Consider the following 17,473-nt stretch of genomic DNA (forward strand, 5'->3'; position numbering starts at 1 on the left):
AAGACTACGGAGGGATAGGGTCTACAAATTAGTTTATTTGGGGGATGGGCCGGATGCTCTGACCGGTCCACTTCCTGCTCGCCGCCTCTGCAACGCCTCGCGTCGAAAAATAGACTTCAATCCTATTTCGAGCGGAGCCCAGGGGCGATACGCTTCTGGGACACTTCCGGCCCATCCACACGGCGGCGTGCGTTGACGCTTGGCGGTGGGCGTGTCTGAAGCTTGGGGAGTTTATGCGAGCAACGAGACCAACAACCAATCACATGAATCTCCCGTGCAAATCAAATCAAGTTTTATTCATATAGCACATTTATAAACATTTTTGGTCGAGCCAAAGTGCTGTACATATAATAAAAATAGCCTACAGTAGAGACACTTAACAGCTAATAAACAGCACAGTTTGTTCAGAATATCATATATAATATAATATAAACTCCCCAAACAGGCGAAAACCTACCAGTTCCACCCACTGTCTCTGCCACCTCCCTCCATGCCTGGCTCCTCCAGTTTGTATCCCGGTAGGTGAACAGATACTGATCATATAACACCGGGTGATTCACTACCGCTATAATTAATTTCTCCGGAAATGACCTGCGTAGTCTCTCCCAGCATACACGCGGTTTGATTGGCTAGCGCTTGTACTGGCAGATTTGCATAAACAGGATTTGATTGGCTGACGCTTCTGCCGAGGCGCCAAAAGTTTAACATTGCTCAACTTTTGCAGCGAGCAACGCCAGCAACGCTAGCAACGCTCCGCGTCGCTTCGCACAATGCAGTTTGGCGAAAAGTGACGTCACCCCATTCAAAGTGAATGGTGAAGCGTCAACGCACGCCGCTGTGTGGACGGGCCGTTCTGAACCGTAACGCGGCGCGTCTGGTGGAATAGCACCCATTGACTAGAGTGACCGCGATCCCTGCGGATGCCGCGGCGCAGCCGTAACACGACGCAGACTGACCGGGTGGAATCAGAGTAGATTGTTTTTATTTTTATATTGTTAATTTATCTTTCTTAATAACATTTTTAATTTTTTTTTAGATTAGATTGATAGATGTTTTGCTTTTAAAAAAAAAGATATGTGTACAACTTAATTCCTCTTATTGTACTAATGTATACACAATATACTGAATTGAATTGAACTAATGATCCTCTGAATGGTAGTTCAGTGCATTAATCCCCTGAGCCAGTGTCATCCAGATCTTGGTGTGAAGTGGAATTTATTCATAGATTGAATTCACTTGGGCTGACTAGCATCACTGATGGCTTCTGCACAGACCACATATTGTGATTAGCTTATACCTGGTTTAAAAAATATTGTGTATTTGTCAGTGTTTATTCTTGAATCTGTTAATTCTGTATTTCCAGGTATCCCGCCTGCCAGTGGCACAGGCACCCTTCAGATGTACCTGATCGACATAAATGACAACTCCCCCCACGTGTTCCCCCCTGAGGTGGAAATGTGTGAGAAGCCTCATCCCAACGCCATCAACATCACAGCCAGTGACCCCGACCTGGCCCCTAATGGCGGACCCTTCGCCTTCGAGCTTGCCAGTCGTCCATCAGATGTACGCCGCAACTGGACGCTGCACCGCATCAACGGTCAGTATGAGACAGTGTGTCCGTTTCTTTAAGAAAAGTCTGGGAACAATAGATTTCATGGACTTGTATTCAAGACCAATAAAAGATCCATTGACTTATTTTATTTCAAAGATAAGTTATATGGTAAATCTGAGGCTGGTGGACATGCTGGGCAAAAGTAGCATTTGGTTGAAGTAGCTATTTAGGAAATATAAATGTCACTTCAGTAGTTTTGGATGTTACCCCTTAGTTACCTGGTGTAGAGTTTGGTTGAGAATTATCTGTTTGTATGTTGGTGAGTATCTCAAGACTCATCTATCCGTGAGCAGATATCATTGAATTATTTTTGGAATGTAAGGTAACCCCAATTTCTCCAGTTACGACCAAGGCAGCTCCAAGTAAAATGTATTGGAAGGGGATGAGGATACAAATGATGAAATCTGTAAGTTAGCCAGGAAAAAACCTTGCTAATCAATTTCTCCATCTGTCCACCCTTCCATCATGTAGGCGAGTACGCCCAGCTCCGACTGAGGATCGGCACTCTGGCCAGCGGGATCTACGAGGTTCCCATCATGATCACAGACTCTGGGAACCTGCCCATGTCCAACACGTCCTACCTGAGGGTCAAGGTCTGCCAGTGCGATCTCCATGGAGACTGTGTGGACATGGAGCGAATCATCGCTGCTGGTCTTGGCACCGGTGCCATCATCGCCATCCTCATCTGTATCATCATACTGTTAGGTGGGTCTCCAACATGCACAACATATGAATAAAACATGTTTATAATTATAAAGCTGACATCTTCGATGACTATATTAACATTATAAAACATACTGGGTGTAGCAGGTTCCATGCTGCCAACAACATCAGTGGATCAGTCTGTAGGGAATTGGCTTGGGAACCAAAGGGCCACAGTTTTTGACCAAAATATGGATTTTTAGATGGAGAGGTGCCAGTACACCAACTGGGCAATGCTGATGTGCCCTTGAGCAAGAAACCAAACCCCCAAATGCTCCCCACCCCCTAAACCTAACCCAAGGAGCCAAACGCCCAACTGCTCCATGGCACCGAATAATTGTAAAGTGGGAACCCACTGGGCTGGAGCCTGGTTTTAAATGTAAAAAGAGGTGTACAAGAATACAAATTACCACTGTAGCCACAAAATTGAGCACAAAGTTGATTCAGAGTCAACAATTATGATGGCCCTACACACACTCTCTGATGAAGTGAACTCAGTCTGTAGTTAGACTCAACCCAATTATGCTCCTTTAAAGTGGAGGGTGTAAATAAAGACAGGGCAGACTCCCGTCTCCCGTCAGTGAAAGGGACGACCCCGTTCATTCCTATGACATTTGTTCAGTGGCAAATGAAGTCAAGTTGACTCTTCCCAATGTGAGTCAATGGGAAAATGTATTTTTGGGCCCAATGACGTCACGGACTGATAGATATATTTTAGTACCACCTTTTGGCCACTACACAAATGTTGCTTCAACTTCTGGCGTACTTCCTGAGGGCTTGGTTGATGCAGACTTGCAGTTGGAGGGTTCAGTTACCCACTTCCAGTCCCCACCAGTTGGCTATGAACAGCACTTAATGTGTTTGCTGCTCCACGTGAACGAGCAATCGCACTGGAAGTGCGAAAGGGGAGGGTGTGAACTCAGTGAGAACCCTAACACAGCCTGCAGGCTCCTTACGGCGAAATCTTGCCCCAGAATACCTTAATGTAGCCGCAGGAAAGAAGAGGAATACTTTTACTCAAGCCATTGTTGGCAGTTGGTATTAAAGGCGAATAAATCAGCACCTTTGTTCCATTCCATCTAGCATCAGTCACTGAGTGTTTGGTTAAGCATAGGTTTGCCATGGCAGAGGTCCCAGCTCTACTCCCAAGTGTGAATGTCTGGCCGGTTGCAGTTTTTCATGAAGTGTGTGCCTGTTAACAAGTCGCACTTGATGTGTTTGGACACTGTGCAGAGCCTTTTAAAGTTGCTTCCTCACTGTAATGCTTCAAGGTGACAACGGAGTGGACAAACAGAGGAACTCGGCTCCTTCTGAGTGTTCATTTGGAGAAATTATAAATTACCAAGTAATCATGCACTAGGGTTTACTGTATCAGACATTTAATTCGAAGTGCATCAGCAAGGACTGTTTAACAAAGGAAATCAAATCAAATGTGGTATGCATAGCCCAATGTCACTATTACAAATGTACTGCAGTGGGCTTCACAATCTGTACAGCAGACAGCACCCTGTGTCCTTAGAGATTTGATGAGTGGTTAAGTACAAAAGAAGTACAGCCTCAGCCGGATACACGCAAGGATTGCATCACATACTTAAAACAAGGAAAAGCTCTCAGAATGGAGCTCTGACTCATACAGGGTTGTTTTATAGATCAAATCAAAGATGTTTGATAAGTCTATTGCAATTAAAGCACTTTTAGTTACTGAACTTTTTAAAAAAACGGACCCAGTGCCAGAGCTCGGCAACACTCAGGAATGAAAATGTAGAATAGTGATGAAGTCCAACTGTGCTAAAGAGGTCAAGTGTAGATTAAATGGAATTTCTGAATGCAGTTGAATTGTCAGTTAAAAAGTGAGTGCCCGTTGTATCCGTTGAAATTGTACAGGCTAGGCATATTACTACTTTAAAAATGAAAGATAACTTATACAGTGGCACTTACCGTGTCAATTCTGATCAGAAACATTTTTGTTGTTCAGATCCTACCTTCAATTGGAAGACATTTTTTTCAAGGTTTTAAAATGATTAAAAAAGATTTCTGAGTGATTCATGTGTATGAAACATGCAGTGTTCAGAACACTCTTCTTTGTTTGGTCCACATTTCTTGAAATCTATAAAGTAGCATGTTTCTTTAACCTGTTGAACCCCATCCGCCCGCCGGCAGAAAAAAGCATCATCTGCAGGAAACAGCGTCTGAGGGCTTCTTAATATTTAATAAACTATGAATGTTTCATATCCATGTAACGGGAAGAAACTCAGCTAACTGATGATATGAACCATTTTTAGCAAAAAAACAGACTAATGCTGAGCCTCTAAATTAGCCCTGGGCGAAAAAAGGCTAAGACCGTTAGCACATAACTCAGTCATAAAACCCTTATTACTTATTGTAAATGCAAATCCAACATATCGATTAGCATCGGGAGAATACACAGAATCGATAGGTATATGTATCATCACTCGGCAATATGTCTTACCTTCGTTGTTGTCTGGTCAAAAGTGGTCTTCAATGGCATTAAAACGATAAAAACGCTGCTGAAGGTTAATCCATAGGTTAATCCAATGTGTCTGTGTCACTTTGAAAGGATTTCTGATAATCCATCAGCAATAAACCTAGTTTTAAGTTTTCAGATTTCAGAGCGTAAGATTTCGCTTTAGGCAAACTGCGTGCGCATAGCCCCCACTTCTCAATGGTAACGTTGGTGTGTATGTGGAAATCCCCCTTCGATTATATTGGCTCTAACGGATCAAAAGAGATGTCAATCATCAAAATCGACCAATGGTTTCCAGAGAAATGGCAAAAACGCCCATTTTCAGAATTTTTGGACGGACACTATAATTTACATTTTTTTACTATGTTCAATCTGAATTTTCTTTAAAATAAAAAACATCTATATTGATTCTGACTCTTCTACATCCAACTCACAGGTTTATCATTACTTTGAGAAAAAAGATTATTAATTTTCTCCTTTTAGAAGTGTAGTTATGGTCATTAGTTCTGGGAATGTCATTTTCGAGCCTGAGACCTGAAAAACAGGCTTGGGGCTTAACAGGTTAATAAATTATTTTCTGGGACTTTTTTATTCAAACATTTGACAGTTGCTATGTCACCACCAGAGTTGGTAATATTACGGTAATAATATTACTTTTGTCGGCAAGGGAGTAGTGTAACGCGTTACTTTTATAATTCAGTAATCACACTACAGTTACTAACATTGCCCCGACACGCGTTACTTCGTTACTTTTATAAAATAATCACACTCACTGACAGACAAGAGGGGTTTCCGCCGCAGGTTTATATTGGCTACATGTAGGCCTATGTAATCTGCGCGACTTGCGAGACCACATCTCCACGTGCAGTGCTGCATAAACATGGCTGAGTCTTTTCATCTGTAAACTCCCTCAACGGGCCGCTCGCTCTCTTTTGTTGATCGCCCTCTCACGGGTGAACAGTTCAATGTCCCGCTTCATTGTAGGAATTCTGCCATGTCTCTACCACTTTAGTTTGACCATCTCTGTTACTAAGTTATGGAATACTAAATACATAAGTAATTAGATACCTTACCGTTACTGCGCTCATAAAGAATGATAAGAATAATGCGTCTTGAACTGGTTTCATTAATTAGTGTCTTGACGTTTCACAGACTGTTAGCTTGTTGTGTGGCTGGTAGCCTATTTGAGAGCATATAAAAAGAAAGACTTGTGTTATGTCTTCCTTAATGCAATAGTAATTGGGGGTGCAAGTGGAGTCTCGCAGAGGCAAAACTGTGGCGCGCTTACACTGTAGGTGCGCCGCAGTCTGCGTGATCCGCCTGTAGGGAGGGGCGGGCCGGCCCTGCGAGTAAAGTAACGAGTAAAGTAACGAATAAAGTAACGAGTTACTTTATGTAGAGAGTAACGAAGTAGTGTAATATATTACTTTTTTTTAAAGTAATATGTAATATATTACTTTTTTTTAGTAACGACCCCATCTCTGGTCACCACTATCAGCAGGCGTGTCAAATGTTGGACATTTTAGTTCATGGATAGTTTGAAGAAAGAGGAGGAGGAACAGAGACAACCGAAGCCCTCAGACCAGGCTCATTAGCAGGCTGTTATAGTGTCTGGCACACGCTGTTATTTTAGAAAGATGAGTTAACTGTTGACTCCCCTTTTGGTTTCACTGAAAGTACAAACCTATAGGGTTTGTACTGGTTTTTACTAAGAATGTAACATTGTGTCCTTTAGGTACAACAGATACCAAACACATGCACACCCTCAGATTCTGTCTTTCATAAATCATGTTATTGCCATCAACGATTCATTTCAAGTTATTAAATACACCAGTTGTCTTTGAAGAGCTGTGTGTTTCCGTTCTTTAAAATACACAATCCCATATCATAAGATTTAAGTTTTTATTCCGTTTCAAACTATGTCTGTCTACTGTTGAGGGGATAAATGTGGCATATAAGTTGCAGGGCTCGACATTAAGGACTGCCCGGTGGCCCGGGGCCATCTAGTGTTTAGCTCGGGCAATGAAGCCTCACCTGCTGGTTGCCCGATCGGGCAATCTATTATGCCAGTATCATGCAGCTCGCGGATCCAGTAATGAGTGACCCGACAGTAAAACTAAACATATCTATAACTAGTTTAGGTAGTTTGAGAGGTAATTAAAATAGCTACGTGTGATATTCTTACCTGAAGTGTGTGTTTTGTCCGCTCACCGCTGCAGGTGATCATGCAGAGCTGCGTGTCGACTCGTCAGCAGCAGTTGATCTCTCTCTCCCGTCAGATTAGACTTCACTCGCGTTTATCCATATCCATATGTCCATATCGATCAGATCCAGCTAGTTCTAGCTAATGATATGATACCTGCTTATTAAAAGACACCTAAACAATAAGTGTCGCTATGCAACCGGGTGAGGCCACAAAGTATAGCGCAGCATTATGCATTTGTTTACATGCCCACCGGAACCCAGAGGCATTACCAACAGATCAACGCACAATCAACCCACACAGGACATCTCTTTCTCCACATTAAGTGTTAGACATTAGAATTGACTATTCTTGTCTGTCACGTACTATTCTTGTCTGTCACATAAGTGGCGCAACTGAAGCGGTATTGCGCTCAAGGGAAATTATTTTTGACCGAAGAGATTTAGATTTGCCGGCTAACGGGAACTCTGACGTCGCCATTTTGTGTGCTTCGTGGATGTGCTCGGCTCCTCTCGACTGCTGCTCGGGTCTGCTCGGTCAGCTTCCGGATGAGGAGGCATTCGTTCGACCAACTTACAGTAGATAACATTACAAACATTTTTAACAGGGGACATAATAGTGTAAATAATAGGGATGCACGATAATTATCGGCCCGATATTAGGAATTATGACTAGGGATGCACGATAATTATCGGCCCGATATTAGGAATTATGACGATAAACCCGATACCAGTATTAATAGCCCCGATAATATACAATATATTTTTTGGGTAAAAAAAAAGAAAAAATACTGCGGTGTGGGTAGATTGGGATGAGGGGCGCTTGTTTTTCACTCGGCTCCTCCCGTTTTGCCAGTACTGTGGTATTAGTGGTTTAGGAAGAGGGGAGTTCTTCACAAATCCAGCGCTCCCTAACTCATGCCTGGCTGTGACGTAAATGGTGTGCGGCCGTGAAGCCAGGACAGTAAACAAACATGTCGTCGGTGGTATGGGCGTTGGAGCTATGTGCAACTCAAGGCATATGCTCGAACCGGAGCTGCCTGGACGCTGCAATCATGTTGCGCTCTATCCGTGCTGAGTGTGCTGACTTTTCGTACAATGTCCCACTGTCTGGCTTCCTGCATAAAGTCAAGTGCTCGGCGCAGTTGTGGCGAAATGTCGCTCCTCTGTTTTCATTTAAACAGCTCCTTATATCCGTTAGCGCAGCTAGCTAGCACCAGATGCTAACAACAACAATGCACGTAAGGTCTCTCTCTCGCTCGCTCGGGCCACACATACACACACCCTCCCGGTCCTCCAGATGGCCAGTCGGTGCCTGCCGATGAGCGTGGAAGTGTGGTCTGCCACAAGCGGGCGGCAGGAGCGGGGCTGTCAGCATCAGCTTGTAGATGGTATTTTAAACTCGATGCGCTCTGAAACTACGGGGCGGCCAAGGAAAAAAAATACACATGCGTTAATCGCGCTAAAATAATTAGTGGCGTAAAACATTTTTTATTATCGGGAAGCAGGAAGTTATCGGTATCGGTTTCAAAAAACCAATATCGTGCATCCCTAGTAAATAATGTTTGTTTTGGCAGTTACAACTGAATGTAATGTTTTCTACTTTTTTACATCTGGGAAGGCATTTGCCTTCATCAGATGGAAAGTGTCTTGACCAACAACTTAAGTATTTATTTTAGCTGCAGGGCATGCAAGCGAGCAAACACAAACAAGAACAAACAAGTGAAATGAAGAATACAATTGAACAATATAATATTGTGGTGGTTCATCGTATAATTCAGTCTAGAGAATGCACCAGACAGCATCTAAGACCTGCAAAAATCTAAATGTTCTAGGGGGATGGCCCCCAAACCCTTCGTGAGTAATTTCGTCCGCGCGCATTTTTCAGGGCAATCTCTATTCGGCTCAGGACCATCTGTAAATTAGCTTAGATGGCCCACAGGGCCATCTCCCAAAATCCTTAATGTCATGCACTGAGTTGTGATACAGATTTAGCATTAATCATTGTAGAGCATATTCTTAAAACTTGCTGAATTCAAAATTGGTCAACGTTGTGATTTAATAAGTGAGCAGTGTTTCAAGTGTTCAGAAGTTGCCATTACACAGTGAAACGCTACATTTGGTGGTGTTTAACTTGGGATGACGAGTTAGGAGTGGTTCCATCAAAGTGGGATTTTCAAACCTCAGCTTGTTTAATCGACTTTTTTGGACCTGAATTGGAGTGGTCTAGCCCTTTTCAAGACAAATAACCAAAAAAAGAATGAATGAACATGAATTGTTAAAGTGTTCTTTATTTATTTCACTTTAATCATCTGTCAATTCTTCAGGTTAATCTTGAAAAATGCAATGACAACCAATGGCTGTCCACCAACTGTCTCATCCATTCAGCATAATGTCCGGTCCGCTACACATTATCCTGCTTTTTACACGATAACTTACAATATTTTTAATGTTTTTATTTTATTTGATATTGATCATATTACTTACTACTTATGACTATCAACGGTTGTAACTGAGGGGACAGCAACATAACTTAACATAACGGCATCACTGATGGAGGCTTTCTGTAACCATCCAAGTCTGTTGACTTTTTCTTTTCCATTAACCAGTCTTTAAACCCCACCACAGCCCATGCTGTGTTTTTGTTGGTGTATACTTCCTGTCTGTCTTCTTCTACTGATTTCTTTGTCATTGCTCTCTGTGTCTTGAACTTCTTTCCTTCTCCTTTTTTCTTGTTCTTCTTATTTTTTTCTTTTCTTTATTAGGGACAATTTATCCAACGTTTTGTGCTATCCACAAATATAAAAATTAGAAGTATTCCAAAGTGTTTTTCATGGATGAAAACTATTGTGTTTTTGCCACAATTTACATTTAATTTACCAGACGTCTTTTTGTGGATTGATATGAATGCACATTCATATAATAACAGACCTCTGTATGTCCAAAATAACAGACCTCTGTACGTCCAAATTGACCAATCAGAATTGAATATTTAACTAAGCTGTGTAGTCATTGAATGTAGAACCAGGTAACTTGCTGAGTAATGGCCACATTGACTGCAGTGTGCTGTTAATAATCTAAACTCAGATGAAGATTCTGGACTCCTAAAAAGCCCCAAGAGAAGTCAAATGTTCTTTCCTCTTATGTTGACGTGCACAGAACATATTTGGCTTTTTGTTGTGTTGCTATTGGAGCTGTGGGATGTTTGGTTTTGTTCTTTCTCAGGCCCCTCTGGAAGCCTGTCAAGACCCAGCGGGGGGTCGATTGTGTCGAGTAAGGCTGGCATTAAACACTGTGCTTGTCTTTTCTTGCAGTGCTGGTGCTGATGTTTGTGATGTGGATGAAGAGGAGGGATAAGGAGCGCCAGGCCAAGCAGCTCCTCATCGACCCAGAGGACGACGTCCGCGACAACATCCTGAAATATGACGAGGAGGGAGGGGGAGAGGAGGACCAGGTACAAAACACACACACTAAACATTTTTAAAAACAGCTGGGGTTTTTTGGGTTTATTTTAAAGCCAGTGAGGTTTGTTACAGGAATTGTCCTCAAGCAGTAACAATGCAAGCAGTAAATACACATAATGTTGCCACACAGACACACACTCTGCCTCTGTTCAGTTTTAAATAATCTGTCCTCCGGCTAAGATTAAGTGTACTACAAAAGAGGACCTAGAAACAGGATTAATTGCTTTCTGTTGGAGAACAATTTCCTGTGTCCCTCCACTCAACTCCTCGGCCGGTGCCAAGCACATAAGCTGCTTCACACGGGAAAAATGCTTAACCCTCATATCTCCAGCAGACTAGACGACATGGTTTACTTTTGCTTGTTACGGTGGCTGTAAAAAGGAAAGGAGTTAGACTGTATATTTTTAACCATACACAACTGGTCCTGCAAGTACTGACGCCGTTAACCTCTATGAATTTGAATTGCAACCATCAGAGTCTATAATTCGTTATTTGTGTTCAAGGTACACAAATAACTTTTTGTCATTACATTTTAAGGGCTAAGAGTATTACTTAGCTTGGAATGATTAACATTTTGGAGATCAAATGGGGACCCAAAAGCACCTATTTTCTTGGTTAAACTTAGAATAAACATTGTTAGTCAAAAACATGAATTACAAACTTTTCTTTCAAGAAATTATTTAACCTTTGACAGTGTTTCTTCAATTTGTAATGTAGGATTTAATGAATCTGTCTCATATATCCTATAATAGTTGGTAAGAAATGAAGATTTCTCCAAATATGGTCAAATTTGTATTGATACTCTTATCCAAATTACATTTAAGGTTAAACTGAGGTTAAACATTCAGAAAGACGACCTGCTGATACACAAATCTCCATTTAGTGTTACAAATACAAAGAAGGCTGAACTAAGTAGTTATATGGCCACATAATGTTACCAGATTCAAGGTAAAACTGTACACATCATAATCATAATACACTGGCAATACACATAGATAAAATAAATTAATATACTACACCAGGGCTTCTCAAACTCCGGACCAAGGTCCGGATCCGGACCGAACTGCAAATCAATCCGGACCAAACCCTGTGTCCCATTATTAAAAAAAAAAAAAAAAGATTCTGATGTAAATTAAAGTGGACCTATTATGCTATATTGGAAAAAATATATTGTAGGGCCATACCTATACAAATATAGGTCTGTGAAGTTTTTTGCTTAAAATACGAAACAGTTTACCCATTGTAGCCATGCCTCATACTGCTCATACCCCTCTTGTGCAGCCCTGTTAGAGAAACGCGGATTTTGGGTCCTTAGCTTGAAAAAAAAAAGAGGAGGCGGAGCTAATGCCTGATCAGTATTCTACCGGAGATAAAGTTAAATTCTGTTGTAATAAAACGCCATCCTGTTCTTATCCACATCAAGGATTATTTCTGAAATAGATCTCAAATGCTTTTTCTCTTGCGGGTTTATCACAAGGTGAGTTCCTTTTTTAATTTCCTGCTTTTTAAACACATGTGCTCTCCAGTACAGGTTAGCTCTGAGTGTTAGCGAGGCTTGCTAATGTAAACAAAGACGAGATTACGTCCAAAACACGTTCAAAACGCGTCAGGCATTGTTTCTGATAGCAATTTTCTGTGGGTCCGCTGCCGATTTGACGTCAGATTGGCAGCACATCTGTATCCGCTCGTTTTACCCCTGTTTTTAAAAGATTTGGGTAGCCTAGGAGGAAAAAAGAGCGGGTTTTATTTTCTGACGCTGCGTGAGTTCCCTGACGCACCGGGGACACATATTTATGTATAAAATACATCACAAAGTGCATTTTGCATGATAGGTCCCCTTTAATGTATATTGTCTTGTGTCTGACGCATTCTGAGAATGAACGTGTGCATATATTTACTTGTGTGCGCGAGTGTCACGCGCATTTAAGTTAACCACAAGTTTACCTTGACTTTCTAATGCTTCTAATGCCATTTTTGCAGAGGTTCAAGGCATTGGCTACAGACAAACAGTGCCATTTCTCCCACTAGTTCAAGCCATGATACTGTATGTATGTATGTATGTATGTATGTATGTATGTATGTATGTATGTATATATGTATGTATGTATATATGTATGTATGTATATATGTATATATGTATTTATGTATATATGTATATGTATATATGTATGTATGTATGTATGTATGTATGTATGTATGTATGTATGTATGTATGTATGTATGTATTGAATGTCTGTGTGTATACAGGGGCGCCGTTTACCGACAGGCAAGTGCTTAGACCAGAAGGGGGCCCCCAAATAAAGTAGATTAATCCAATCCAATCCAACTTTATTTATATAGCACTTTAAAACCTCCTGACCAAAGTACATGCATAGCGCGCCGAAACTGCTTCTTAATTTCAGTTTCGTTGCTCCGCTCCGGGGGTGTGGGGGGGGGGGGGACTTTACTGGCATTGATCCGGACCATTGACCTTGTATAAAATTCACAAGTGGACCTTTAACAAAAAAGTTTGAGTACCCCTGTACTACACTAAGCACCACTTTTGAAAAAGCTTGTTAGAGACTGTGCTAAAGTTGCATTCATAGATTTGCATTGATTTGCGATTGCATGTATTTTTTTTATTACTTTCATTGAACCAATCAGTGTGACATGACATGACCCTGCAAGGTAGCACATCAAGGTTAGTATGACCCACCCTCCTCTGCTTTGAAATGTAGCGTTCACTGGTGATCTCCACAGATGAGACACCTTTGTGATATTCACTAGCTATATTATGCTGCAGGAGAACCACCACATAACCTTCATTGCATTATGTAACCTATAATAAGCATCTAAGCATATAGTAGTATTAGTTATAGGTTATGATTAAACCAAGGCAACAACTTCTGTCAATGAAGGTCTGAGAACTGAGTCTGTCTTTAATCTAAAGCTTGAATCCAGACCAACACAGACAGGCTACCCGTAGAAAAATCATGAAAATCTAATCAGACCAGAGGTTGCGCTAGACTTTTTCACTGCCCGTCATTTTGACAGACAGGATCGTAACATTTCCGTCAAAATTCAGTATTACCCGTCGGCCTTTACACTCTGGGGGGGGGGGGGGGGGGGAGGAGAGAGAGAACTGTCAACCGGGGGGGGGGGTGGAAGAGCACGGTCGTGAACTGTCAACGGGGGGCGGGGCGCACGCTCGTGAACTGTTACTCACCTCGCGGGAGTGCGCACAGCGTAAAGCCAAAACTCAGACATTTCAATGATTTGTAGGGCAAAGTTGGGTTTGGAAACGGTATCATTTCCTTTTTGGCAGGCATGCATATCACCGGAGACTCGCTGCGGGGAAACTTTGGCGCTGTTCCGAGTTTGTTCTAATCTTTCAAAATGACGGACTGCTTTCAGAGTTTTCCGTCATTGTTTAAAAAAATCCGTCATAGACGGAAAATATTCGGTTAACGCGACCTCTGAATCAGACATAGAGAATGTAAGACCTTCCACACCTGTGCAATGTGTTAATATAGCAGAGCCGAGTCTGAGGTGCTTAAAGCTGAACACACCTGACAGGCGGCCATTTAATATCTCTATATGTAAATAAGAAGGAAGTCTCTCAAAGTATTGTTTTCCATCAGAGACAAGCGTCCATCAAGTGTCGTATTGCAGAGGTCCAGTAGTTGTGTGCTTTAACTCCAACGTTCAAAGCAGTCCTTTGCACGTTCAGCTATGAACACCAAAATAGGCCCTATTAGGCTTTTTGGGGTTTTCCCTCTCCTGTAGTGTGTTATGTAGGTTTTTGTGCATGTAAATGATCTGCAAAGGCTAAAATCCTGGAGTTTCTCTCCCACACACTCTGCCTGAAACGCCTCCGTTGGTCTCCTTTACTTAGTGACATCCATTTGTATTGCATGTATATTTTTTAGTAACAATTTCAGTTAAAGCTTTTAAGAATAAATATATTTTTGTTATCTAAACGTTTGACCTCTTTATTTTACAATTTTGGAATCGAAACGGGGAATCGATAAGAACCGGAATCGATAAGCAGAACCGGAATCGAAATCGGAATCGATAAATTTCAAACGATACCCATCCCTACTCCTGGTGTAGTTATTTAAATCAAGTCCTTAAAGAAGTAAAAAAAAGTCCTGACTGAAAGAACATCATTCTATCAGGTCTTTGTAAGTATAGAAATACAAGAAGACACACGCAGCATTTATTTTCTCTGCAGGGCCCTCATGCTTTCTTGTGAGAAAAGTATTTTGTTGGGCGCCATTGTTGTGAACAAAGCCCAAGGTCAGTCCCCAGCAGGCTGTTAATGTCTTGAAAAGGCTGCTTTAGTCGATTTCCCTGGAGACCAGAGAGCAAGAAAAAGGTTTCTGGATGGTTGCTGCAATGACTCAGACGCTACCAGACTCATTCAACACAAAGAGATCAGAGGCCGTGACACACACACTTCCCCTCGGCAGGCTCACTGTGAGAGAAAGGGAAAGAGGCACTGTGGTGTAAGTGGATGGTAAATAAAAAGCATTTGAGGGGGTTTATTTCTTTCCTAGAACAGAAGGTGTTGGAGAAATGGTAGTTGTTACAGCAGAGGGGGATACGTAGTTACTGTCAGTCTTTGTATGTTGTTCCAAGTCGTCCTAGTTACGTTTTGTGTTAAGATCTTTGGTGCCGTCCTATTATTTTTACAGCATAAAGGTTTTTTCGGTTTTTGGAAAGCTTTTTTGAATTTGTATTTGAGCTTGACATTTGAATTTACAGCATCCCAATGTTTTTTCATGTTGTAATGTGTGAAGTTTAAGCAATGGTTCAGGAAAGTGCGGGGCGCCCGTGCATAATACTCACATCGTCCATGAAATATCTACGTTTTCAGTTATTGTTATTAATCAAGTAATTATTGAATTTATAATCAGTAATATGTAGAAATAAAGGCAAATAATTAGTGAATCCTGCCGTTAACTATTAATTGTCGTTATTAATAGGAAGTCAGGAAGAATGTAGGATTATTATCAGTTGTTTCCAATTATCAATCAATCCACTGACATTTCCTATTGCGCTACCGTCAGGTCATTTCTTTATGACTTTATGCATATTAGCCTACTCTCAGTGTCATTGTGAGCATGTTAGCATGCTTTCCGCATCATTGTGAGCAGGTTAGCATGCTAATACAGTCATTGCCAGCATGTTAGCATACTTTCAATGTCAACGGTGTCATTGTGAGAGCATAATGATGCTAACAGTGTCATTCGGTGCATGTAAGCATACTAATAGTGTCATCATGTGCATGTTAGGCTGCTTACAGTTTCATTGTGAGCATGGTAGCAGGCTGATATTGGCATTCAGAACACTGCACAGAAGTGAAGTCTCACATTATTAAACCATGCGGGAGACGCTTAATGTTGCTAGTATGCTTCACCTTGAAGGAGTTTTTTTTTTTACCATTAATCAGTTGTTTTCCATCATGATATTTTTTCCAGCTACACTGAAAAACGTTGCTACTGAGTAACAAACAGGAAGGCAAGAAAGATGTCCTCATATGTAATTGAAGGGCTGTACATACTCTTTTTGATATGTGGCTGTATAAATAAAATTACCTTAACTTGCTGACTGTAATAGAAACATGTAAATGATTGGTTGTGTGTGTGTTTAGGACTACGACCTGAGTCAGCTTCAGCAGCCTGATGCCCTGGAGCCAGAGTGCATCAAGGTGGGGATCAGACGACTGGATGAGAGGCCTCTCCACCATGACCACCAGTACCCCATCCGCTCTGCTGCCCCCCACCCAGGAGATATTGGAGACTTCATCCATGAGGTAAAGACCAGACTGTCTCTGTTTGTGTGGGACTGATCTCAATTTAAACCTATGTGGTGATATATTTGAGTAAAACATTGTTCTGAACCGGCAAGAGGATGGTGTCTATCCTCAATAACTGAGATACAATCTGTTGGCCCAGATTACATTCTGTTGTTGGCACATACACTTCTCAGGACAGAAAGTGATGAATCACTTCCAGAGTGAAATGTAAACTGTCTGCTCGGCAGCAGAAAGCAAACTGGATTTTCCAACGTAAGAACTTTTGCTTCTCTCATCTCTTTTTCTATCCTTTAGTATAAAGCATCAAAGACTGGCCGGGATGTGTGCAGTTTACCCCATCACCTTTCAGGATTTAGGGATATTGAAGTTCAAACTGATTTTTCAAACCAAACCCCTTGTAGCTATTCGGAGCTCCCAGCATGGGAACTAACCCACTTTAACATTCAAAGACTTACTTCTAATTGAAAAATAATGCAATGCATGATCCACACAGGCATTGATGTCTTCATGCAAATTGATTCAGATTTAAAGACGTTCTGGTACAGGTTCAGTCCTGTTTCCCTGTTATGAAATAAAACAGTATCAGGGTGGTATCAGTGATATATGTGTGGTTGGCAGGGGGTTGCCCGCTAACAGCAGACACTATTTTGTTTAACAAACTGACATGAGGGAGTGAGAGGCAGAGAAACGCAGAGCACACCGTCTGTAATTCTTAATTAGCTTTGCCAGCGGTCAGGATTAGCTTGGCACAGCCGGGCTACCTGCCTGGAGGTAAATCCTTTGAGTTTAGTTAATCCAACAGTCACCAGCTCCTTAAAGGGACAGTGTGTCACTGTGTTCCATTTGTCTTACGCTATAGTTTACAGTAAATACTATTTCCTAGTGTTGTTGGTTCACATTGCACAGACCACACCAATAAAGTAAAACATGTTGTGCCGGAACAGGAAATTATATAAAGTTTGTGCCAACAGACGAGAATCAATCGAGGTGAAAAACTAAGCTGCATTCACTGATGTTTTGAATGTGTTAGCAAACAGCATTATTAACTATATGCATTTTTAGCAACATTTAAGTTCACAAGCTACTTGCTTACTTTGTCTGTCGTCTGTTGGTGCTGAACATAGGCATGCCCTGTGTAAAGATCATGTTGAGAGGACTTAAATCAGTTGTAAGGCTTGGGTGAACCACAGAGTTGGTTAAAATGTAGG

The 17,473-nt window shown here is 41.5% G+C and overlaps 1 protein-coding gene across 5 annotated transcripts in view; it reads left to right on the forward strand.

Moving 5' to 3' along the window:
- LOC117558883 (cadherin-2-like) overlaps nt 1-17,473 on the forward strand; it is a 159,995-nt gene that overhangs the window by 123,546 nt on the left and 18,976 nt on the right. For all 5 annotated transcript variants that reach the window (XM_034235381.1, XM_034235400.1, XM_034235392.1 and 2 more), the window contains 4 exons: nt 1,364-1,597; nt 2,084-2,317; nt 10,316-10,455; nt 16,101-16,262. In XM_034235381.1, coding sequence (XP_034091272.1) covers nt 1,364-1,597; nt 2,084-2,317; nt 10,316-10,455; nt 16,101-16,262 — 770 coding nt within the window. The remainder of the gene's footprint in view (nt 1-1,363; nt 1,598-2,083; nt 2,318-10,315; nt 10,456-16,100; nt 16,263-17,473) is intronic.

This window comes from Gymnodraco acuticeps, unplaced genomic scaffold (assembly GCF_902827175.1).
Source record: "Gymnodraco acuticeps unplaced genomic scaffold, fGymAcu1.1, whole genome shotgun sequence".
Taxonomy (NCBI): Eukaryota; Metazoa; Chordata; class Actinopteri; order Perciformes; family Bathydraconidae; genus Gymnodraco; species Gymnodraco acuticeps.